General features: G+C 37.5%; 1 protein-coding gene across 4 annotated transcripts in view; it reads left to right on the top strand.

Moving 5' to 3' along the window:
- Positions 1–26,350, top strand: part of Pak1 (p21 (RAC1) activated kinase 1) — a 120,119-nt gene that overhangs the window by 90,801 nt on the left and 2,968 nt on the right. For all 4 annotated transcript variants that reach the window (XM_040728245.1, XM_040728251.1, XM_040728241.1 and 1 more), the window contains exons 6-14: positions 2,007–2,123; positions 4,670–4,844; positions 6,833–6,896; positions 10,431–10,479; positions 16,358–16,470; positions 18,194–18,311; positions 21,124–21,223; positions 22,163–22,359; positions 25,421–25,558. In XM_040728245.1, the coding sequence (XP_040584179.1) occupies positions 2,007–2,123; positions 4,670–4,844; positions 6,833–6,896; positions 10,431–10,479; positions 16,358–16,470; positions 18,194–18,311; positions 21,124–21,223; positions 22,163–22,359; positions 25,421–25,558 (1,071 nt within the window). The remainder of the gene's footprint in view (positions 1–2,006; positions 2,124–4,669; positions 4,845–6,832; positions 6,897–10,430; positions 10,480–16,357; positions 16,471–18,193; positions 18,312–21,123; positions 21,224–22,162; positions 22,360–25,420; positions 25,559–26,350) is intronic.

Genomic DNA, 26,350 nt, shown 5'->3' with positions numbered 1-26,350 from the left:
CTTGCTTTATAGATGATAAAACTGAAATAGACAAAGGTTAATTGCAATACATATTTGATTCCTACTCTGCCCTGCTTTCCTCTCATTCAAGCTGCTTTGCATCAATTGGAAGAGATGTAATTAAAAGACAGGGAAAGTATTTTGCAAATGCACTGTCTTTGAACAATGAATTATTGATCAGTAAATTATGGAAGAAAGGGCCTAAACAAAGTGGAGTTGTGACCCGTGGGTGAAATGTCTTTATGCTTTTGTAAGAAGAGTGCCTATTATCTATTATTGAATGGCTGCTCTCTGCCAGACACTATGTTAAGATCTTCATCTTTAGCATAATTAATCCTTACAATTACTCTTGGGAAGGAGGTACTGTTGTCCTCATTTCCTGGGCAGAAAAACAAACCTTCCTAAAAAGACTTATAGTAAGAACCACATTAGAAACCAATTGTGGTATAAGCCTATAATGCCAGCTCTTGGGAGCTAGAGGCTCAGGGTCATCCTTTGCTACATAGTAATTAGACTGGCCTAGGTGACATGAAGACCCTGTCTCAAAAAACAGACAAACATATGTAAGAACTAGAATCTAAGGTAGTGGTGCACTGTAATCCCAGTACTCGGGAGGCAAATCTCTGTGAGTTCCAGGACAGCCTGGATTCAGAGTGAGTTTCAGGGCAGCTAAGGGTACACAGAGAAACCCTGTCTTAAAAAAACAGAGAGAGAGAGAGAGGATTTTTCACTGTGTCAGGGAACAGAGAAAGACATAAGAAGGTCTTATAAAGGTGACTACAATAAAGCAACAGCCATGTTGTTAGTGTGGGAGAAGAGCCCTGTGGCTCATGCCATATGGCTTAGAAGATAACACCTGCTTGATTTAGTATCTACAATTAGAACCATTCAGACTGCCAAGGACATTTCCCTGTAATGGAAAGCATTTCCCGCATAACTCACTGTTCTGTATTTCCTTATTAGTTGCACATTGAGGATACTATTTTGTCATAGTAGCATATCTTTGATTTCTACATTGGTTTTACTATAGATTGTTTCATTTATGAAACAGTCCAGCAGAATTACTATCTAGTTATAGATTAAGAAAATGTGGCATAGAAAGATTGTGAATTGCTCCCTACTGTTAAAAAATATATTCTCCTGAACATTGTGTATTTACTCATTTCATAAGTATTTCCTTAGCATTTTCTTTGTGGCAAAGCACAGGCAACACACAAATATGAATGTGCGTTATCCTAGACCTTGAGAAAAATCTTAATGTCAAACTAAGTAGCCAAAAGAGAGGGTTGCAAGAGTAATGCACATTGGGGTCATATTTGATTTGTGATTTGTTCTTTTCCATAGTCAAGGGACATTTACACACTAGGTCCTAAAGGTTTGCTCATTTAACAAACATGATCTTGTAGGTCTCTCTCAACTTGAAACATTCTTATTTGTGTCTAGGATCTGACTTAATTTCTATGGTATTTTTGTGACTTGATTCTTATTTAAAGATTTTGTACCAGCCAGGTGTGGTGGTACATATATGTAATCTTATTCAGGAGGCTGAAGCAGGAGGATCATAAGTTCTAAGCTAGTGTGGGCTACATAGCCTGACCCCATCTTAAACAAGAGAAAATGTACTGTGTGATAGGTTCTTGGGGTCCTGAGAAGTTAAGGGCTGGTAGAGCTTTGCTCTTAGTCTCACAGAACATGTAAAAAGGATTTATAACATAATGCTAGCTAAAGCTAAGTAATAAGAAATGGTCAGTGCTTTCCTGTCTGAGGGATAGTGTAATAAAAGCCTGTTTATTAAGGGTTTATCAAGAGTCCAGTACATAAAGCAAGAGAAATTGGAATTTGTGCTAGAATTAAGTAACTATTTTAAATAAAAGAAGTGGAGAGTCTTGAGGCTAATGAGGCTTTTATAAGGGGTGTCAAAATTGAGTTCCTTCTGGAGAACCAGCAGACCTGGGTTCTGAAGTTCTAAGTCCACTGGACTAGATAAAGTTGTCTTTTCTGCATAGAATGTGAAGACTGTGTCTGAGACCCCAGCAGTGCCACCAGTGTCAGAAGATGAAGATGATGATGATGATGCCACCCCACCTCCAGTGATTGCTCCGCGTCCAGAACACACAAAATCTGTGAGTCTTGTATATGATTCATTCAAATAAGGGGTGGCAGAGAGTGGGGAAATGGTGGTACTAAGGCTAGGAGTACAATATAGGGATCCATAGACTTTAGAGCTGGTAGAGTTGTTGAATTACTTTTTTTTCTTCTCATGTTTTGAGATGGAGTCTCACTACATTGTCGAGGCTGGCCTTAATTCACTCACCCAAGTACTAAGATTACAGGCATGTGCTACTGTGCTCAACTGGACTACCTGTTTTGAAGGTATTTTCTACATGATTAGAGAGAAGTAGTGTGTTTGTTAATTCAGCTATTCCTAAAGTTCCCTAGGTAATTGCTGTTTATACCAGTCTAAACTTGGTTTACTTACCTTATTCTTTACAGATATGATAGGAAGGTATATAGAATTGATGCATTTTACTTCTAGAATTACATAAATTATTCCAATCTCTTAGGAAGCAGCAAATTATCTTGCTAAAAATCTTTTTCTTTTGTGTTAAATATTTAGTGTTTAGCCTCTCCAGCATCTTTGATGATGCTGAAAGACCCAAGAGAGTTTATAAATACATCAATGCTATTAATATACTGGACATTAGGAGTGCATTTTGATGCCGGATGTTGGTAGTGATTTCTCTTTTAACTTCCTTTGAGGTTCCTGCATTTCAGAATAGCCACAGTCTCTCCTCCTGCACTTTGCAGAGTCTGTACCTTCGCCTTTTTATTTGATTTAGCATCATTGAGCAGTAATCTCCCATCAGATGATACTCTGAAACACTATTCGGCTTTTTACTATGAGGAGAACTCCATAATGAAAGAACCATCTGGGACTTAAGCTCTATGTTGATTAATGGAAGATGCTGTAGAGGACATTCAATTAGATGACCTACATATTAGCCTAAGAATGTACAAATAGAATCTGTTGGATTTCCCTGTCTGTAGGTCACAAGAAGGAAAGTAGCCTTCAGTGAGCTGTCAGTATTTTCCATTGATGTGTTCTGTTTGTGGTCTGAAGGCATATTTATTTAAAATAGTTTTCTCTCTAAACCTTTAACTCTTGTAAAGTAGAGGAAATCTATCTATCTATCTTTCTGTCTATCTGGCACAGGGATCATAGAGAAGGCAGTAAATATTGAATAAAAGAATAGATTGATAAATTTGCTTTTCTTGGTATTCTTTGTAAAATATAATATAATTTGAAAAATATAATTCCTAATTTATAGAAGAATCAGGTAAGATATAGAGAGGTCTGCCCACAGCCACTTAGTAAGCAAAAGCCAGGGTTTGAAAGCAAATAATTAAATCCAAGTTCAGATTACATTGCACAGTAGCATACATATCACATTTTTATGTGTATAGACCTACACTGAGAGCCAGTTAAGGATGATGTTATTGAGAGAGCAGACAGGATAGCTTTCCTCAAGGAACCATAGACAGAGAAGCAAACAAGGTTTAGATACCTGGGATATAATTGTTCTACAGGTACAGGAATAAAAATTGAGAAATTATTTTACTAGAGTAGTCAGAAAGCCAGTCTAGCTGAAAGACCTGATTCTTGATTACTTTATTCCCTATAAACACTTTCTGAATGCTTGCCTTTTACTAGGTAAATGGTTAGAGGACTCAAGGAGGAATAATGTATGTTCTATATCTTGATAGACCCTATAGACAATAAAAAATAATTATGACTTTCTTAGTGATAAAAATCTGATAAATACTGAAAACATCTTCTAGAAAAGGAAGTATAACCTGGGGGTACTTTTTTCTCAAACTTAGTAGTATTTAGTGGCTCCTTTCTTCATAACATTTCTCTCTTTTGCCTTTGTAGCAGTTACTTTCTCACTTCCTTCCTCAGAATGAGTAGGGCAGTGAGCTAGGCTTACCATAGATTCTCAGCAAATATTTGTTAAATGAATAGGTGAATAGAAAATGCAGTGTCTTTTAAAGCTAAAATTTGATTGCTTAATATCTACTATGCATGGCGCTGATCATTCACTAATGTTGATTTGTAGGTATCATCACCATTTTGTAGACAAGGAAACTGAAGCACAGAGCAGTGAAGTGACTTGACTGAAGTCATTCAGATAGTAATGAGAGCTGAGATTTAAACCCAGGCCGTCAAGTTCCCAGTTTGTTTTAAATTACTATACCCCTGAGGCATAGAGCTCAACAGCTCAAGAAGGAATAACTCCACAGAAAATAAGTGTTGGAAAGTGTTCAGGGGTTGCACACGAGATCATTTCATCTTGGAAAACAGAGTATCATGAGTGAGGGAGGTTTACATCTAATGATACTTTTACTGAGAGCTGTCTAGCCCTTTTGGAGTGATTCTGGTGCTAAGGCTGTCATGAACCCTTCTTGTACTGTGAAAGCAAGGAAGGTCATTTTACTCAGGGCAAATGGGCTGGGGCTCAAAGGAGGAATAATACAGATTTGACATATAAGAGAAAGGCTTAGTTGGGAAGGGGAGGTTCCTGGGCATGTTCTAACTAGAATATACAGAAGAGGTTCCACTGTGCTAACAAAAACCTGCCTTTGCCAAAATTTCCCACTGATTATGCAGGTATATACACGATCTGTGATTGAACCACTTCCTGTTACTCCAACTCGGGATGTGGCTACATCTCCTATTTCACCTACCGAGAATAACACTGCTCCACCAGATGCTTTGACCCGGAATACTGAAAAGCAGAAGAAGAAGCCTAAAATGTCTGATGAGGAGATCTTGGAAAAATTACGTAAGCACTTTATAGCTTTCTTGAACCTTCCTTTGGTCTGTGACTGGTCAGTCATTGAAGTGGAATGCTGCTATACAGATCTGGATCCTAGGTTTAGGCCATGTACCTGGTTGGATCTGCATAGTACCAGAACTATAGGCTGTACTGCTTATCATCTGAATTTTGACCCCCTTCTGTGTTTCACCAGCTTTGAGTGTATACTACCTTAAGATAGGGACATAATAAGAAAGAATGTGGAAAGCTCACTTTAAGGGTTATAGATATGACAAATAGCTCTTATTTAGTGAATAGTCTAGAATATTGCATGGAGAAAGACTGAGGTATTGATTATACCTGCTGGAAAGAGTACTCTTGTTGATGCTTGCTATTGACTTAGGAGAAGACAGCTCTGCCATTGTGGATATAGAAAAAGACAAGAGAAACCAATGTTTTATGAGCTTGCCCTGTATAACAAGTGATAAGCAAGAAAGATATCTTCTTGAATTTTTAAATTTTATTGTAGTAACTCTGTGAAGATACTGATGATAATCTTCATTTCTGTAGTTAATGTTTTTAAGACCCAAAGATTCCAAATACTTTGCCCCAGGTCATAGAGCTGCAAAGTGGTGCAGCTGAGGCTATATCAAGCTGTGATTTTGTAAATAGAACATACTGGCTCTTGCAATCAGATATAGGCTGATTTTATTTTGGTGGGGGGAGGCTTGGGCAAATCATTGAAAAAGGATTTGAAATGACTGGTTTGATCAAGCTTTTATATTCACATTGCTTTCTAAAGCTGAGGTTTCTGGTTCTTTAATTTAGCAGCTTCCGATTTCTTTCTAATAATTCTTGTTTGACTTTTTTATTTGTTTGCCCTTGCTAGGCCCTTCCTACGATGAGGTAAAAACCACCCCCTGGCATCTGTTTAATCATATGTACCCTTGTTCCCCAAATCAGAATATCCCCTCATGGTAATACAATGTGTTATAGAAGCATACTGGCCTGGATAATTTCCTGCAGTTGTTTGAGCTCTCTCCCCCCCTCACACCTTTTAAATAGTGATACTTATACTTTATTTGTTTTAAATTAAAGGGCATAATAATATATATGAGAAGTACGATCCTGGTGATTGAGATATCAATGAAAAATTTAATTGGATTGAGAGACTAAAAACCAAAGTCTGAATCTTAGCTCCGGCACCAATTTACTATATGACTTTGAGGAATCATCGTTCAGCTGTGGGCCACAGTTCTCTGCCTCTTGAATATTGCTGTGAGACCCATGGGCTCTCTCATGATTCTGTGTTTTTTATTTAAGCTGTCCCCTGCTACAGAACTTTCTTGGCTTTCTTACATAGCTGAGGTGTACTTATAATAAAATAAGGCTGACAGCACCTTTCTGAAGCCTTTCTAGTCTGTTTCCCTGCTTCTTTCTCTATCCCCTATCCTTTCCACATTCATTACATTGATGCTTCTTGAGAGTAGTGGCTGTCTTAAGTGTACCTCTCTTCCTCTTTATTTCTATCACTCAGCATGTAGTTTGGTATGTAACAAATGAATAAATGTTTAATGAATTAAGTTTAGAAATGGAATAAATTACTATGAATAAATACAAGCAAGGATATAAAACTTTTGGTTGTGGCCAGGCGGTGGTGGCACCTGTCTTTAATCCCAGTCTCAGAAGGCAGAGACAAGCAGATCTTTGTTAGTTCAAGGCCAGCCTGGGCTACAAAGGCAGTTCCATGACAACCAGAACTGCTACACAGAGAAATCCTGTCTTGGAAAACCAAAAAAAAAAAAAAAAAAAAAAAAAAAAAAGGTGGGGGGAGGGGGGTAAATAAAACTTTTGGTTGGATTTATTGGGGGAAAGTTAATGGCCTGGTTAGTATGCTTTTCAGGAACTAGACACAGTTCTTTAAAACTTGTCAACTTTGAGTTTAAGAGAATCATGGGATCTCTTGTGTATCTTGATCTGGAACAAAATGATTCATGTCTCCTTTTCTTTCAAAGGGAGCATAGTGAGTGTGGGTGATCCTAAGAAGAAATATACACGATTTGAGAAGATTGGACAAGGGTTAGTAGGGGCATTCTGTTTCCTTGGAGAAAATATTTAAAATTGTATGTAGGTATATATGAATTTATTTGTTCTTCTTTCTTTACTTTGCCTCACCTATCTGTTATATTAGAATGACTTTGAAATTTTGTAGAATTATGCTTTATATGAGAAACATGGTATTATCTGGCCATACTGTGGCAGGAAGAGTAAACAAGTCACCTATTTTCTTAGCATAAAACCAGCTTCCCAAATTATAACTGATTTTCCATATTAACCCTGTTTACCCTAGAACTGAGACCTATCATCACTAAAGTCTACAGACTTTCTAATAATGGGACCTGTTTTTCTAGGTGGATGACAGAATTCATGACTTTTACTCTCTAGTTTCATCTCTACAACTCGCAGGCTATATTCTCTCAGGGTATTGAACTCGGAAAATCTTAACTGAGTTCTTGTTATGTGTTGCAGAGGGTAAATATAGTTATAAATCAGGCACAATCTCTGCCTTCAAGGATCTCAAGTCATCTGGAGATATAAAGGCACAAAAGAATTATAATATAGAAGTTACCTTTCATCTAGGAGGAGGTCAAGTAGGACAAAGAAAGAGAGAATGTTGGGGTTGGAGAGATGGCTCAGTGATTGAGAGCACTGGCTGCTCTTCCAGAGGACCTGGGTTCAATTTCCAACAACCACATGACAGCTCACAATTGTCTGTAGCTCCAGTTCCAGGGAACCAAGCACCCATGGCAAAATATCAAAAAAAAAAAATCTTTGAAATACAAAATGCTGAAAGAGGCTTAGTGGTGAACATAGGTTATATATATATGTAAAAATCCAATTATACACTTATAACTTAATGCAGAAAAATTTAGGCAAATTGTACCTTCTATATGAAATAAACATGAAATTTAAAAGAAACTGAAAAGATTAAGTTTGGTTCATAGTAGGCTCTCAGTGGAACAAAGCATTGTTACTAATTAATTGAAATTTTTGTCTTAATTTTCTTAAGCTAACAGAAATTATGTGTTCGATAATTGTAAAATATGGATATGGAGTGATATTTTGCATATCATTTTGTAGTTTATATCTATTATTTACATTGAGTTTTAGTTTGATCCTCAAAATAACTTTTGGCTGAGCAAATGTCACTTTTCCTGATTAAAGTGACTTTTCTATTAGATATAATGCTTTTGTGAGTTCAAACTGGTAGAAGATACATTGCATACTAAGAAGAAATTATTTTGCTTATCTTATAATGTAGATGACATTTTTGTTTTTAGGTAGTTAAATTGAGTTATTAAGAATGTAGAAAAAAGGGGTACATAGACAAATTTCAGCTAGTTGGATTCCTTCTCTGGATTTGAGCTTTATCTATAAATTTGGAGGATTGTAGATTAAGGGCATTTCTCCCCTGAAACACGCCTTTAAAAAATATATATGTACAACATTCGTAGATGTTCTCTGGTTTATTTCACAGATGTTCTCTGCTCTATTTCACAAGTCTGTTAATGTTGTATTCCATAATTTTAAAAAATGCCACACCAGTTTGATGTGTTGGTTTGGTACTGTTATAATTTAGGCTTGCTTCATTTTTAAGACCTAAAGACTGTTAAGCTGTCTGGTCTTATATCTCTGATAGAAATAATGAAGTATTACCTAGTCTGCTCATGTAACTTTCTAAAACTTTGTAAACATAGAAGATGTAGCCCCAAATGTTTAGTCTCTGAGACTTGAATATATTTTCCCTTTAAGGATGGTAGCTGGAGAGATGACTTGGTGGTTAAGAGTATTTTTTGTTCTTGCAGAAGACCTGGATTTGGTTTCTATCACCTACATGGTAGCTTATAACTACTCATTATTCCAGTTGCATATAATCTCATTTCCACTTCTGACTTAACCCAGACACATACACGATACACATATGTACATGTAGGCAAAATACTTATACAGTCAAAATCTAAAATTATTTTTTAAAAAGAATGGTATAAATTGTCAGGAATACAGAGGGCTAGGGTCAGGAAGATAGACACACATTCTATAACTAAAGATCTCTAGGCAAGGATGGTTAGGCAGTGAAGAAATAGCTACCAGTGAATATATCCAGCCTAATTTGGTAGCCAATATCTTATAATTACACTTAGCATGCATGTAGCTAGGCTGTAAAGGAGTGGTGGTTAGGGAACTGGTGACCATAGTTTCTAGCTGGAGGCATACTTCCAGTAGTCTTTTCCTCTTGAATTAACTTGACTTTTGTGGGAAGTATAATTTCAGGATTTGCTGGGAACATCTTATATAAGACCAGAATTTAAAATGTCTACAAATTGCACTGTATATACATAACATATGGTGTGTGTAATGGTGTTTATAGCTACAAATATGTGTTGCAAATTACCTAGATATATACAGGATTTGTGATTTTAGGTCTAAGATGGGAGTTTTGGTTATTTCATATAGATAGCATCATGTAGCTTTATTTACAGCATCTCTTTTACTTACCCCATCTCTTTGTTTGACTGTATACATAAATACCTACATGTTCATATCTTTTGTGGAGCTCTTCTTACTTTGAGGATGATTTTCTGGAAGTACATTGTATTTGGAAAAGTATGTGTAGTATCATATTTTTGAAAAAAACTAAAAATGCATTTCATTTAAACCATGGAAAATGAAGCCCTTTTGATTAGTTGTGATTGAACAGTGTGATTTTAAAGTGTCAAGGTTTCCTATAATAAGGAGGATACAGATATTTCAGGATTATCTTAGGCTATTCAGCATTTTTTAAAATTAGGTACACTTTTTTAGGGATTAACTGTGGTTTGAATCTTAAAGCTGAGTATCAATCCTTGCAGCCCTCTGCTACCAGTTTTTTTAGGGTCTTGTCCATCCTCCTCCCTTGGCTTACTGAGCTACAATATTATAGGCAGATGCCACTAAAACAGGTTCTAGTTGTAGTTTTTAATGTAAATTTTAATTAAAAATAATACACATAAGTATATTGATCAATGAATTTTCAAAAAGTAAATACATGAATATAAGCTGCATCCATGTCGATAAAGACATCATTACTCTAAAAGTCCATATTTTAATAAATATATATGAGTCATCTCTCCCTCATCATTCTGAAATTCTCCTTGGTCTCCTTTTCCTATCTCTTCACTCCCAGTTGAAAATACAAGAAATGAGAGCAAGTTCTCAAAGGTGGCTGAGAAGAGGAGGGCAAGCAAGTATAAGAAATGAATGTCTTTGAACATGTTTGCATTTTATGGGCTTGGTCTAGTGCTTCACATGAACTAAACTCTTGCATATGTGTATAAGTAAAGCTCAGAGTTATAAGTTGCTTAAGATCAGACAGAGTAGAAATTCTAGATTGGTTAAGCCCTTCTTTCTTTACTACCATACACTGCCATCCAAATGTGAAAGTGGGAGTGTTGCAGAGGGAGGATTTATCTTTGCTGCTTTTGTTAACATATTTCCATGTGTGTAAAGCTGCATAGACAAATACTTCATCACTTAACACCTGTGTTTATTTTCCTCTCTCTTATCTTTTTTCAGTGCTTCAGGCACAGTGTATACTGCAATGGACGTAGCCACAGGACAGGAGGTAAGTATTCATCACCAACTGTTGTACTTCTGTTCCTACAGTATTTGCTTGTTTTTAATTTAATTTGGAGTTAATTTTAACTCCTCCTCCTTCCTTCCTTCCTTCCTTCCTTCCTTCTTTCCTCCTTTCCTCCCTCCCTTCCTCCCTTCCTTCTTTCTCTTTTTCTTTCTTTCTGGCTCAGTGGGTCATTTCTAGTTTCTTTGTGTACCAGGCTAGGCTCAAGTAGGAGACTAATATGAGACTTAAAACTTTTGCAAACTACCAAAGATCGAGAGCAGGTCAGAAGAAGAAGAATGGTCCATGTAAGCCATGAGGTGTTATATAATTCCAGGAGAGAGATAATGTTGTAGAAGTAAGTAGATTTAAGAAATAGTTAGCAGACAGGGCATTGGTGGCACATGCCTTTAATCCCAGCACTCAGGAGGCAGAGGCAGGTGGATCTCTGTGAGTTCAAGGCCAGCCTGGTCTACAAAGGGAGTTTCAGAGAAACCCTGTCTCAAAAAACAAAACAACAACAACAAAAATCGCAGGTAACTTGATAGAACTTAGTGATGGAATGTGAGGATAACTTCCAGGTGGGCAATACTGTTCAAGGAGAAAGAATAAAGTCAGAGGTATAAGTATAAAGAAAGTGGATGCTGCCTGAGAGATCTTACTGAACTGCCTACCTACAGGAGATTTAAACTCATGTCTGTCCACTTCTAATTTAGTAACGTCCAACTCTATGCTTCAGATCCCACTGGACATTGGAGTCCTCGTTTATTTGGAGGTACCTCTTTGTCCTGATTTTACTAAGCCATGAGAATGCTGACCTTATTGATAAAGCCCACTGATCCAAGATCAGCAAAAGGAATCCATTAAGGGAATATCAAGTAATTGGAGGTTTGTTGTAGACTACCCTTGGTTGCTTACAAAACTGGAATGCTGGCAGGTGGATTGTGGTTAGTAGCTGCCTGGGAGAAATTCTTAGTTAAAAGAGTGTTGGAACTAAACTGAAAAAGGAACCTCTTCTTTGAATGAAATTAAAGTTTGTTTAAAAAGAAAGAAAGAAAATAAAGTTTGTTTCTCTGAGAGAGACTTCTTGGATCTACTTGTATATTTTTGATTACCAAAATCTGGTATTCTTGAGGGACAGCACATATTTTATTAGGTTCTTATTAACTTTTTACAAGTGTAAAAGTCAAATACTGATGTTGTGTGAGAATAAGTCAGTTTTTAAAATCACCAGTATGGGAACTGGAGAGATGGCTTAGTAATTAAAAGCACTTGCTGTTTTTGTGAAAGACTTAACTACCAACTACCATTTCCCAACTACCTAAGTTGGGTGGCTTACAACAGCCAATACCTCTATCTTTAGGGAATCCAACACCCTCTTCCAGCCTCAGCAAGCACTACACTCATGTGCACAAATCCACACACAAACACAAACATAATACACATTATTAAAAAATCCTAAAGAAACAAATAAAATCATTATAGTTAAGAATTAATTGAGAATGTAAAGACGTGGATGCTTGCCTGAAGTTGTTACCTTGGGTGAACCATTTTACCTTTTTCTGCCCAAATGAGTTAGAATTAAATCTTATGTATTTGGGGCTGCAGAGTCATAGTAGAGCCTCTTACCATGTTTCTGGCCTCTTAGGCCTTGTAACCCTTGATGGGAGACAGATGGGTGATGATTGGTTCCTGGAAGTCCTGGAAATGCCTGTGTGAGAAGCAGGCTCAGGAAAGAGAAACTTGACTTTGCTGTTTGCTTGTCTTGTGGTTAAAAAACTATGAATGGAAACAAATCCATTAGATTGGCTAATGCAGTGTGGTCAGGAAGGCCTCATTTCCTGCCCAAGGGAGTATAAATCTGTACTGAGGCTAGAGTGATGCTCTTAGTCTTTGTGAATGATTATGGGGGTGTTATCCAGCTTGAAGAGGGAAGCTTTTGTCTGTCACGTATAGATAGGGTAGTGTTAGTGCTGGGAAATCTTCCCATTAGAGATCAGTCATTTTTCAAGCTTGTTTTTAGAGGTAATGTGTATAATAGAAAGAACATATTAGAGGGTGTTTGATTGTGATTGTAGGCGGTTTTCTTACATGTTAGCTTTGGTGTCTGTACCTAAAAATGTAACACATTACTGTGAAGGGTTGTTAGATTTGGCTTAGATAAGAACAGCAGGAAGCACAGTCATCATTCTTGCTGTTCTGTGCTGGATACTTATCAGATGTATGACTACTGTGCTTTTCATGTTCATTGCTGGCTTCCTTTATTACTTAAATCTCTTATTTACATGTGAATGACATGTCAGTTTTTAGTACTCAAAATATATTTTGAGTAGGTCAATCATGGTTAGGTTATTGTTTTCAATATATCTATAAAGATCATAAAACTGGTATTAGTCAAGTTCAGAAATTGTCATTCAAATCTAAAGCTTAGATCTTTTAGATTCAAGTCCAATTTTTTGTTTTGTTTTGTTTGTGTTTTAAAGGAGTGGTTGATATTGCTGTCCTGGATGAACAGGCCTATAGCCAGAGCTCTAGAGCCCATCAGTAGTGACTAAAGGAACTCTTCTTGTCCTACCCTAGCTTCTGCTTGCCTTCTCCCTTGATACTGCTTCTGATGACCACAGGGAGTCTCACAAGCACTAGCTCGTTCTCCAGGTTGACCTCAGAAGCTCCAAGTCCTTCTTGTAAAGACTTACTTAATATCTACAGTAAATTAATGTGTCACTTTTCAGCTGTTAGGAAAGGTACTTCTCAGCCATTGTAGAAAGATGCATTGAGACATAAGGCCTGACCTACTATGAAACCCATTTCTAAACAATTCATTTAGGGTTAGAAGTAGAAGAGGTCAAAATGCTTAATTAAATCATGAATTTTTTTTTATTATACTTACCTGTGTGTAGGAGGAAAGAATGTGAGTAGTAGGGGTGAATGCATGCACATGACCATGCCGACCATGTCCACCATGGCACATGTGCGAAGGTCAGAGGATAGCTTGAAGGTTCTTTCCTTCTGTCATGTGAGTCCCAGAAAATCAAATTTAGGTTGCCGGGTTTGGCTACAAGAACCTTCGTCCACTGACCCAACTTGATGGCCCATAAGAATTATTTTTATTCTTTTGTTTGTTTATTTTTTGTTTTGTTTTTGTTTTTTGAGACAGGTTTTCTCTGTACTGTTTTGGAGGCTGTCCTGGAACTCAATCTGTAGTCCAGGCTGGCCTCAAACTTACAGAGATCCGCCTGCCTCTGCCTCCCAGGATTAAAGGCATGCGCCACTAACACCTGGCTTATTTTTATTCTTAATAATTAACTGAGCTTCTTCAGAAGACTATATTGATTTGAGGTAATATTTGATTTCAGAATGCTTACATCATTCATTATTAAAATTTTTTACTTATATTTATGTGTATAGGTGTTTACCCTGTATGTATGTCCTTGTGTCTTTGTGTCCTTGTGTGTGCCCAAGGAAGTCAGAAGAATTGGGTCCTTTGAAATTGGAGCTATACTAGCTGCCATGTGGCTGCTGGGATTTGAATTGGGTCTTCAGTGCTTAAGCCCTGAGCCAATACTCCAGCCTGCATCCTTCATTCTTATTGCTGTTTCTAGAAAGAAGTTCTATTAGATGTTCACATTCTTGTCCACTAAGCAAGAAAAAGAAAGACTGTCTCTAGGGAATAAATATTTAGTAAATAGTATAACCATATGGGATGTGGTGGTGGTGGTGGTGTGTGTGTGTGTGTGTTCAAAATTCCGTGTTTTGAGACTTTTAGTAAAACTCTGAAATGTCTAGATACATTCACGCACACACATACATACCTGATTCTTCATACAAAGTTGCAGGAATAACATGATTTTACAGGGCTTTCCAAAAAGGGGGAAACACAAACAAACATAAGTTTGAGAGTGACGTTTCCTTTGCCATGATACAAAGCTTTTAAATGTGTAAAAGTAATACAGTGTATTCCAGACAGAGGTGATATTGAGCAAAGACAGGGAGAACATTGAACATGTAGTAGAGTACAGTGGGAGTAACATTGAGAAACTTGACTGTCAAGCTGAGGAATATTTCTGGGCAAATAAAAGCCATTTTGCTTTAAAATGGGAAGAGAGTTATCCAGTGTGTGTGTGTGTGTGTGTGTGTGTGTGTGTGTGTGTGTGTGTGTGTGTTCGTGTGTGTGTGTGTTTGTACATGTCTCAGCACTTGTGTGTGGGTCAGAGGAAAACTTGAACGAGTTGTTTCTTTCCATCTACTAAATGAATCCCATTACCTGCTGACCCATGCCACTGACCCAAATGAAATAGCTTTTGAAGGTACTATTTCTGATTTTACTACTGAACTACCATGCATGCAAGTCACATATCCTCTCTGAATGACAATTTCCTCATATGTTGAAAAAGTTATGTACAAGATACCTCAGAGAATGAAATGAGATGGTAAATTTGGCTAGGTGTGGTGGCTCAGGCCTTTTAAGTCCAGCAGTTGGGAGAGTTTGAGGCCAGCCTGGTCTACATAGTGAGTTCTAAGCAAGTCAGAGTCAGGACAATATAGTGAAACCCTGTCTCAAAAAAAAAAAAAAGGAAAGACAGAAAGAAAGAAAGAAAGAAAGAAAGAAAGAAAGAAAGAAAGAAAGAAAGAAAGAAAGAAAGAAAGAAAGAAAACGAATTTGTGAACATTTTAGAAGAGTACCTAATACCTAGAAATCTAAAGTATACTTTATTATTTGTATTGATTAAGTGGAATTTTGTTTTATTTATATAAACAAAGAGCCCATGAAGTCCCTTTTAACATATAAGCATTAGGAATCTTTCTTAATTTGATTATCTCTGATTTATCTGTCCATGCCGTATGTGTGTGTGTGGTGGGGTAATGTGCATATAAGTGCAGGTGCCTTCTGAGGTCAGCATAGGACATCACATCCCCTGGAGCTGGAATTTCAGGTGGTTGTGAGCTGCCCAATGTGAGTGTTTGAAAAACTCTGCAAAAGTAGTGAATGCTCTTAACCACTAAGCCATCTCTCCAGCCCCATACTCAGAACTTACTATTACTTTATTTTTTTAACTAACTTCTTTGAACTTCTCATAGCTGTTTTTGATTTTTGTTAACATTTTTGAAAAGACAGTTTAACTATGAAGCCGGACTGGTCACCAAAGTACTATTCTCCTATCTCAGCCTCCTGGGTACTGGAATAATAAATAGGCAGTGCCAACTCTTTATCTAGTGATTTTTTTAAAGTATTTTTTTGTAGATGGAATTTTCAGTCCCACCCAGTCCCACAGCTGTTTAGTCCCAAATTATAAACTCGTTGGCCAATGGCTCAGGCTTCTTATTGGCTATCTCTCTCTTAATTATTAACCCATTTCTATTAATCTGTGTATCTCCACATGGTCTTGGTTTACTGGTGATTCCTGAGTTTCTTGCTTTCTCAGGAGCTACATGGTGTCTCTCTGACTCTGCCTACTACCTCTCTCTATCCCTGTTTGGATTTCCTACCTGGCTAAATCATACCCATCCATTGACCAAAACATCTTTATTCATTAGCTAATCAGAGAAACATATTCACAGCATACAGAAGGACATCCCCCATCATTTTTTTAATATTGATGTATCATATCTTGATGTATGTCAGAATAGCACAGGGACTTATTAAAACAGTTTTTGATTTCAGTAAGTTTGTAGTGGCATCTGAAAACATTTGTTTCCAATAGTCTTTGAAATGTTAAATGCTACCAACTGAGTTTAACATTGATGAGTTATGAATTACTTTAAGGCTAAGGCCATGTCTTACTCTTCATTGTTTCCTTAGTACTTAAAGTGTGGTGCTGAATATATGCTAAGTAAATGTTGTGTGTCCCTTTGTATACATTGAATGTACTTTTTTTTTTTTTAGGTGGCCATTAAACAGATGAATCTTCAGCAGCAGCCAAAGAAAGAGCTGATCATCAATGAGATCCTGGTCATGAGGGAAAACAAAAACCCAAATATTGTGAACTATCTGGACAGGTATGGAGCGGGTGGGTCCTGTCAGAAGTTTCAGACCAGTGTGTTAGAGGAGAAAATGAAGCCAGCAATTGGAACTTTTTTCCATTTAAGTATTTTCTGTGCTGAGATCTTTGATTGCTGGAAATCCTTTTGGGTGATGATTAATCCCACCACCCAACAGTTTCTAACAACTGATTCTTTTACTGTGCTTTCTGCTTTAGGGAAGTTTGCCTTTTCAGTGCACCTGCCTGATGTCTTTATTTCATTCTATATTCCAAGCATTTCTTCATCCTGCACACCTTCCTGAATAACTCCTTGTTTTGTATATACTCTTATATCATGATGCTCACTCCATTCTGGGTGTTTAGAAATCAGACCACCATGGAAAGAATGAGATTCTTTTGTTTTTCTAAACTCATGAAAAGTGCATCCAGTTGTTGCCCCCCACCCCCTTGCCTGTTTCACTGTAAACCACTGGTAAGTTTGTGGTCAACTGAAATTTATTACCACCCCCTATATAAACTTGCATTGAACAACTTGAATTCAGAACATTTTAGCTTACCAGCCTCTACCTCCTGAGTGCTAGGATTGAGACATGCACCACCATTTTTAACTTGTCCTATTTATTCTTCATCACCTTAAAAAGATTATCATTAGATTGGGATGTAGCTCAGTGATAGAATGCTTGGCTAGTATGTATGAGGCTCTGGGTTTGGTTCCCAGCATCACCAAAGAAAATTACAAAAGAACAGGATTAAAATCTTATTTGTTTGAGATGTACTAAAATCTTTCAAGTTTCTCCATCTACCAAGTAAGGGACCCATTACCAGGATGAAGAAAAGATGACAGATCTCATCCCTTAAGACAGCATAGCTTCTTTGCAGAAGGCTAACGTAAGTTAGTTAGCCTCTTTTCATTTGTCTGTAGTGAGATGATGTTGACCAGATGGTCTAAGTTACCTTTTTATTAATGTAATGGGTCTGAAAGATCTAATCTCTGAGTCAAATTCAGTTCTAACTCAGGTCAGTTTATAACATCCCAGGCTAACAAACCATAGCCTTGGCTTATTAGAAGGGGCTAGAATCCTAGAAACTCAGAAGTAAAAGTCATTGTCAGCATAGTAACCTTGTGTACATTTTATAGCTTTTAAATATTTATCGCCACACCTTCACTTAATATATTACAATAATATATATTTAACATACATATTATTTTACTCATGAATTTATTCAGTAAATGTTGGTATCTTTTGTGCTGAACCCTGGGTTGAGGGTCTTGAACTAGACCAAGTTTACCTTGTGGATCTCAGATCTAGTAGAACTCTTAAGGAGGTCCTGTGACCCTCCCTTTTGATGACAATATGACTTCCAAATCCCATCCTTTTCACATGTGAGTACTGCCTGTATGCTTTTACAGGTATGGGAACAATTCTAGTTTTAGGATGTATCCCTTGGTATTGCAATAAAATTTACTTTTATATTTCAACCTAGTATTCTTAGTTTTAGTGTTTAGGACTTCACAGATCATGTATGTTTTGTTTTTTCCAGGTCTATCCCTAAGTGTTTTAAAAATACTGATTATGTCCTCCATATTTTATGTTTTTCTCAGAGTAAAGAACCCTAGACTCTTCAAAAGCTGACTGAGATATTTTCCTTTATATCCTAGTCCCTTGGTTTTGAAATCCACTGCAATGCCTTAATGTATTCTAACTATTCTTTCTTGCCCTGTACCTGTTTTCCTGTAGTTACCTTGTGGGAGATGAGCTATGGGTTGTCATGGAATACTTGGCTGGAGGCTCTTTGACAGATGTGGTGACAGAAACCTGTATGGATGAAGGCCAGATAGCAGCTGTGTGCCGAGAGGTAAGGCCAAGGGTAAAACAGGAAGTGACCTCTATATTAGTGTCCATGAAAGTTCACACCCAAAAGAGGCTTCAGTCTGGGTTCTGTAGAAGTGGGAGAAGTTAGTTCTGGCACTTATCATTCATATTGTATGATTGTATTTTATAATTTCTATAATCATGATATTTTTCTTTAAAGCTAACCATTCCAACCATGATAGAAAAATTAAAAGGTACCCAGAAGTATATATTAAAGCAGTCATTTGTACTTTGAATCTGTAATTATAGGTATTCTGACACATAATATTTCTCTTAATCTCTTTTATTTGGACATACATTTGAACCATTTTTCCCTGCCTCTCTGCTTTGTGTGCTGTGAAGGAAATAACGCTAGTAAGAAGGTAGTGTCATACTTCAGATAGGTAGTCAGAGAATGTTCCACCCTTGATTTGAATATGCATCTGAATGACATGTAGAGGCAAGCCAGCAAAATTCTAGGATAAACTAACTCCAAGCGACAAGTCTGATATGGTGGCATATGCCTTTAATCCCAGCACTTGGAAGGCAGAGACTGACAGATCTCTGTGAGTTCAGCCTGACCTATAAAGTGAGTTCCAGGACAGCCAGAAACCTTGTCTCCAAAAACCAATAAATAAACAAACAAATAAATAAATAAATGATGCTTCCCAAGAAGCTCCCCATCACATTCTTCCTATGAAATTTTAATACTATAGATATGATAGATAATTGGGTACATATAGCTGCCCTTTGGAGGGTCCAAAATCATATTATTTAACTTGTTCTCACCTCTACCCTTGAAATGAAAGCCTGGTGACCTGAGTTCAATCCTCGGAACCCATGTGAAGAAGGGAGAGACACAACTTCACAACATTGTACTCTAACCTCCAGATGTGTTCTGTGGCACACTTACACCTCACTCCCAGTAAAAATAAACAACATCTTGACATAAGGCCTGAGTTTGCTCCCCAGAACTGTACCAGCAAAAAACTTGGCAAGAAAGTATAAATGTTACTAAAATAAGTACTATTGTTATTCTTAAAATATGATGAAGATCATTATCGTTTTTGAAACAGCTTACTAAGATACATTATTGTGCCATATAATTCATCCTCATGAAGTATATAATTCACCATTTCCAACATATTTTTGAAGTGACTACTAAAGGATATGGATTTTTTTTTTCTTTTAAGCACTTGGTCTCTTGAGTATAGATCAGTTGAGGCGTGTAGTATATACATTAGGCACTGGGTTTGAGCCCAAGAACTGCACCAATGCCTTGAAAAACATGGCCAGAAATTTAAACATATAAACAGGTGGTATTATTATTCTTAAAATCTAATAGGGATGCCTTCTTTTGACCTCCACAAACACCAAACATGATGCTCATACATACATTGCTGGTAAAACCTTCTCATGTAAAATAAAACATCTAAATCTTCTTTAAAAATATAATATACTGCCTTTTAAATAAAAAAATTATTTTGTGCTGGACAGTGGTAGCACCTGCCTTTAATCCCAGCACTCTGGAGGTAGAGGCAGGCAGATTCTGTGAGTTCAAGGTCTGCCTGGTCTACAGAGCAAGTTCCAGGATAGTCAAGGCTACATAGAGAAACCCTATCTCAAAAAACAAAACAAAGAAAAATTATTTTGCATTTGTGTATGTGTGTGAGTGTGTGTGTGTCTTTATGTGTGTGCATGTGGATGTGTACATGCCATGGTGTACATGTGGAGGTCAGAGGACAACTCCAGGAATCTAGCTTAGGTTATAAATCTTTGTGGCAAACTCCTTTACCCTCTAAGCCATTTACTTGCCCAGAACCAGACATTTTCATTGTATCATTTGTCACTCATTCTGTTGGGTAAATATGTGTTTAAGCCTGTGTGTATATGTTGGGGAATCATCACAATAGGTGTTTTGTTCCTTTTCTTTCTTCCCATATCCTTTACCTTAAGAGTCTATTTGTAGCCCAGCGGTGGTAGCGCACGCCTTTAGTCCCAGCACTTAGGAGGCAGAGGCAGGTGTATTTCTGTGAGTTCAAGGCCACCCCGGTCTACTGAGAAAGTTTCAGGACAACCTCCAAAGCTACAGAGAAACCCTGTCTTGAAAAACCAAAAAGAAAAAAAGTCTATTTGTGCTGGTAGTGTAGGTCAGTGAGAGAGTGTGTGCTTGGTATTTATGAGGCCATGTTTATACTTCTCAACATTGAAAAAGAATCTGTCTTTGTAAATTATTGGTAAATACCAATCTCTGTATAGAACTTTTTAAATTTAGGTGCCCATTGAACATTTGTCTTCATAGGAATGTCAAATTCAATGGATCCCAAATAATACAGACTTCCTTTCCCAAAAGATTGTTTACAAACATCACTTCCATGTGTCTCTTTTCCTAGACATGCAAATGTAGTGATAGAATACTTTTGATTAAGAAAATTGTAAGACGAAGTCAGCATGCAGTTTTAAGTTACAATTTAAGGTGTGTGTGTGTTTTGGATGGAGGGTTAAGTTCACATGTATGTGAGTGCCCAAGGAGGCCAAAGGCATAGGATACCCTCAGGTTGGAGTGACAGACAGTTGTAAGCTGCCCAGTGTGGCCACTGGGTCATCTCTTCAGCCTTCTTCACCCCCACCCTGCCCCATGATGTTTTAAAAGAATGTTTTGTTAGGAGACAGAAGATTTGGTTATATAGCCTCTTTATGTGGGGCAAATCTGTCTCTTCCTAAGAGCCTTACTTTCTTTATCTTAAAATGAGGAGGTTAGATTATTGTTAGTTTTATGATTATATGTTTCTTCTTCTTGCACACTACTTCAACAGTGTCTACAAGCTTTGGAGTTCCTACATTCGAACCAAGTTATTCACAGAGATATCAAGAGTGACAACATTCTTCTGGGAATGGATGGCTCTGTCAAGTTAAGTAAGTATGAATCTTAGGAATGATAATACTTCTATATGTGGGGCTACGTCTCTGGTGGGATGATAATTAAATAATAGTAACTATAACATTCGCCAAAGAGACCTTGTTATTTCATAAGATATTACGGGATATTTATATTTGTCTGTATTATCTTACAGCATTTTTCACTATTTTTCAATTCTTTTACACATTAAAACACTGAATGCCTACCTCTATTGTTCTCTCATAGACTCGGAGGGTACATTTTACCAACCTTCAAGTATCTTTTAGTTTCATATGAGAGACCTGTAATAAATTAGAAAAAAAGTTTTATATAACTTCATTTATTCAGTTATTTAATCAGCAACCATTTGTTGACTAACTATTATATGCCAGTCCTTTTAGAAATACAAAGGCAGTCTTTACTATTCAAGGCACTACCAATTTAAATTAGTATGTAGTTTGAGTATAGTGTGAAGAACTACATTTTGTACAAAGATGTGAAAGAAATTATCTAGATAAACTGTCATAGTGGGTAGACAGCTTATAGAAGACTTTGTTAGCATAGTGAGGAGCTGATAAAAGTAGGGCCATATTTTAGTGTTGGTGATTGGGGTTTAATTCAGTGGCTTATGTCCAGAAGATAATGGAATGAGTTACTTACAAGATTCTGAGGTATGGAAATGCTTTTTATGTACAAAGGGCCAAGCAGTTAAGACCAAAATGGCCTGCTGAACTTTAACACTTTGACCGTTTGGTTTGAGGAGAAGACCGGAGGCTAGAGATGTTGTTCTTATGTTCCTCCTACTTCTTTTCATGGTTGAATAAGGAGTAGACTGATAGCAGTCAAGTGATTCCTGCTTTGCTAGGACAGATTGCAGAGCAAAGCTTGATGGCCATGTGCAGATACACAGCACTTACTGTGTATATCCTTTGTGTCTTTCCTCTCCCCGTTTCTAGCTGACTTTGGATTCTGTGCACAGATAACTCCAGAGCAGAGCAAAAGGAGCACTATGGTAGGAACTCCATACTGGATGGCACCTGAAGTTGTGACACGGAAGGCCTATGGACCCAAGGTGGACATCTGGTCCCTGGGTATCATGGCAATTGAAATGATTGAGGGAGAGCCCCCATACCTCAATGAAAACCCTTTGAGAGTAAGTGTTCCCATCTTCTTTCAAATTATTTGGGCTGCTGTCTCAAATCCCAGGAAATTGGATTTAGGATCTTCTCTCTGTATATGTGGACATAGTAACACATTCTTATAGTCCTAGGCTCACAAGACTGAGAGTAGAAGATGGCCAGTTTGAGGCCAACGAAGCTGGTGAGATGACTCAGTGAGTTAAGGCTCTTATTGCTAAGCCAGATGACTTGAGTTTAATCCCTGGGACCTACATGGTGAAAAGAGAGAACCAGTTATTACAATTTGTCCTCTGATCCCCACATGTATGCTGTACACACACTAAATGAATGTAACGCATAACCCAGAGGTTAGATACTGTTGAATTTAAAATGTAAATGAATATAAAATATAACAGGGTCTGGAGATATAGCTTAGTTTTAAAGCTCAATCCTAGCACTGCATAATTGTGGGAGGAAGGGCTGAGTTCCTACTATATACAAGACATTGTTCTGATAATAACACCAAATTATTATATGCTTGGTAGCTGATATTAAAAATGTAGAATAAGAACAATTGAAAAAGTAATGGGGAAGTTTTTATTTAGAGGGAAGTTTTCTCTTATTGTTATTTCAGCAGAAAATTAAGGAGGTTTAGTCTTATGTAAGAGTTTCCAAGTATTAAGAATTTGATTTGATTTTCTGCTCATTGAGTCCCAAGGGAAATCAAGGAGGCTATTTTCCTGAAAGGAGTGAAGAGAAAGTCAGGGATAAGGAAGGACCTGTCACTAAGACCTGTGGGCCAGTGTGAGAGCTTGGATTTTATTTTGCAGCATTAGAAAGGATTTTCAGCTAGATGATAGTAATAGGATACAATTTGTGCTTGAAATGACTCATGTTGGTTTCTTCTTTAGGAAATGCAGTGAGAAACTGATAAAATAGTTCAGACAAGCGTAGTAGCTTGGATGACACTGTAGGAATGCAGGTGATAAGTAGACTTGGAACATATCTTGACAACATAGATTGGACTCAACAGTCCCTATAGCCTGAATTTTGAGAAATTCAATTACCCTTTGCATTAGTTACTTTTTCTGCTGCTGTGATTAAAGTGCTGTGACCAAGACAACTTATAGATGAGTAAAATGTATTTGTGCTTATGATTCTTGGGGGATAAGAGTTCATGATAGTAGGAAAGTAGCAAGAATGACAGCAGGAACAGGATGCTGAGAGCTTCCATCTGGAACCACACATGAACCACAAACTGCAAGTAAGAAAACCTTAAGCTCCGTCTCCAGTGACATATTTCCTCCAGTAAGGCCTTAACAACCAGTTAGTATAGTGGTAGGAACAAATACCTAACTTGAATAAACCATAAGAACAGAAAAGGAGGAAATTGAGATGGTACTTATTACTTATTTTTCTCTTTGTATATGAATTTTGTTATGAATGGTAACAGAAATGGAACAGTATCTTGTAGAGTTGGGAAAGGATTAGGCTAAAAGTTGTATGTTTGCAAATGGACATAAATTAGTGGAGAGAAGAAAATGGTCATTTGCAAGAGAGAAATGGCAACTGCAAGAATGATGTTCTTACCTAGCTAAGAGAAGCTACATTAAAGTAAATGGCATTAGAGTGTGGACATGTTTCTTTTCTGTAATAGAAGAGGAAAGCAGAGTATACAACAAAGATGCAAGGAAGGGGATAATTTTGATTGTGGACAAGTGAGGTTCTTTTTTTTTTTTTTTTTTTTTTTTTTTTTGGTTTTACAAGACAGGGTTCCTCTGTATTGTTTTGGAGGCTGTCGGTCCAGCCCGGCCTTGAACTCACAGAGATCCGCCTGCCTCTGCCTCCCGAGTGCTGGGATTAAAGGCGTGCGCCACCACCGCTCGGTTGTGAGATTCTTCTGATTGCTTTTGTTTTCTCATTTAATCCATCCTTCAATCTAGTGCAGAAATTCCCCTGTAAGGGATATCTACCCTTAACTACATGCTCATATTGCCACCCTTGGATAGCTTCGGTTTATGTAAAGTGCTTCAGTACCTCAAGGTGAAGCTTTCTTTAGTTTCTACCCTTTGGTCCCAGCTTTGTTCTGACTCCACATGTACCCTCTTCTGCCTGGTGTGATGGAAGTAAGACTGGAATTAGAGTGAGTACAGGCAGACAGTGAGAGCAACAGGTGTATAGTCTTATGTGTGAATGGGGATAATCAGTTTTGCCCTGTCTCTTACTCAGAATTACTGTGGTCATTAAAAATGAGGCAGTGCAGCTGGATGTGGTGGTGCACGCCTTTAATCCCAGCACTCAGGAGGCAGAGGCAGGTGGATCTCTGATTTTTGAAGCCAGCCTAGTCTACAGAGTAAGTTCCAGGTCATCCAGTCAGGCTACACAGAGAAATCCTGTCTCAATCAATCACACACACACACACACACACACACACACACACACACACAGAGAGAGAGAGAGAGAGAGAGAGAGAGAGAGAGAGAGAGAGAGAGAGAGAGAGAGAGAGAGAGAGAGAGAGAGAGAGCTTTATAATCAACGAGCTTGGTATATAAAAACTTCTCATTACTGTTTTTCTTCACTTCTCAATAGTTGCTTCATGTTAGGGGTAGGGAAGCAGCAGAAAAACAGTTGCTGCCTAACAAGACATGCTTTTTTATAATATTCTTGGGTGACTGAGTTCAGTGAAGGTGTCAGCAGTGATTGCTGCCAGTAACTAGAGAGATGCTTAACTTACCATGCTAAGTGAATAATAAACCCCTTGTATCTGTAATCAAGAAAAAGAATAAACCCTTAGATTTGTAACACCTTAGAAGTGTACAAAGTGCTTTCCAAATGCACTCTTTATTTTTGTGATTATATAAAGCATTGTTTTATTAGCAAAGAAGTTATATATTAGGTGCAGAATCATGGCCATATGACCTTGAAATGTTAGTTATTTATAGATCCTTAGGTTAGTATATTTGCTGCAAAGCATCAAAGCTGCCTCATAGTGTCCTAGAGCATGCCGCAGCTGACATGTACTTTTAGAGGGCGTGTCTTGAGACCAAGAACGAGAGACTTAGTGACAACAACATGGCCCTTCCTTTGTATTGCCAGGCCTTGTACCTCATTGCCACCAATGGGACCCCAGAGCTTCAGAACCCAGAGAAGCTGTCGGCTATTTTCCGGGACTTTTTGAACCGCTGTCTTGAGATGGATGTGGAGAAGAGAGGTTCAGCTAAAGAGCTACTGCAGGTAACTATCCTTTTGCAGGGAGGTGCCAAGCCTTTGTACCTCATTTTTGCCTTCTTATAAGCCTCTCTCCTACTGTCTCACTTTGTATTTGTGGCTTCCTGACCTTCACTCCTGGGCCCGTGCTTAAAGTTGTCCCTTAGTTTCTTCCTCAGTCTATTTAAACTTTACACATTTTCCTAGGCTCAACTCAAAGTCTACGTTTTGAACTTTTCTTGAAGTTTTTTCTTTGTCTTTCAAGTGTCTTTTATTTTGTCTGAATTTGCCTGTCAAAGATGGGTCTTGAAAAGTAGCTCTCTGAGAAGTTTAATTTTGTACAAGTTATATTTTACTGGGATACATGTAAATAATGCAAAAAAAATCAGTCTGGGGCAGTGGTTCTCAACCTTCCTAATGCTTCAACCCTTTCATATAGTTCCTCATGTTGTGGTGACCCCCAACCATAAAATTGTCTTGTTACTACTTCATAACTATACTTTTGCTACTGTTATTCATTGTAATATAAATACCTGATATGAGATCCCCAAGGTGTTAATGTCCCACAGATTACAAGATTGGTTATTCTCCTGTTTGCCAGTGAGGAAATTTACATGTAATAATTTTTGTATGATTATACAGTTGGCAAACAGAGGACACAGGGTTTCAGCATGTCTGTTTGCTTGCCAAGCATATATGCTCTTGATCACTGCTTCTATAGACTCTAAAATTGTCAGAGCTGGAAGGTTTATAGGGCTTACTTAGTTTTACTTTGTTGAGAGAAGTAAATGGCTTCCTAGTTGGGTATTGGATGATATT

The sequence above is a fragment of the Mesocricetus auratus genome, unplaced genomic scaffold, assembly GCF_017639785.1.
Source record: "Mesocricetus auratus isolate SY011 unplaced genomic scaffold, BCM_Maur_2.0 Super-Scaffold_4256, whole genome shotgun sequence".
In the NCBI taxonomy this organism is placed as follows: domain Eukaryota; kingdom Metazoa; phylum Chordata; class Mammalia; order Rodentia; family Cricetidae; genus Mesocricetus; species Mesocricetus auratus.
This window is presented reverse-complemented; position numbering and strand designations above follow the sequence as displayed.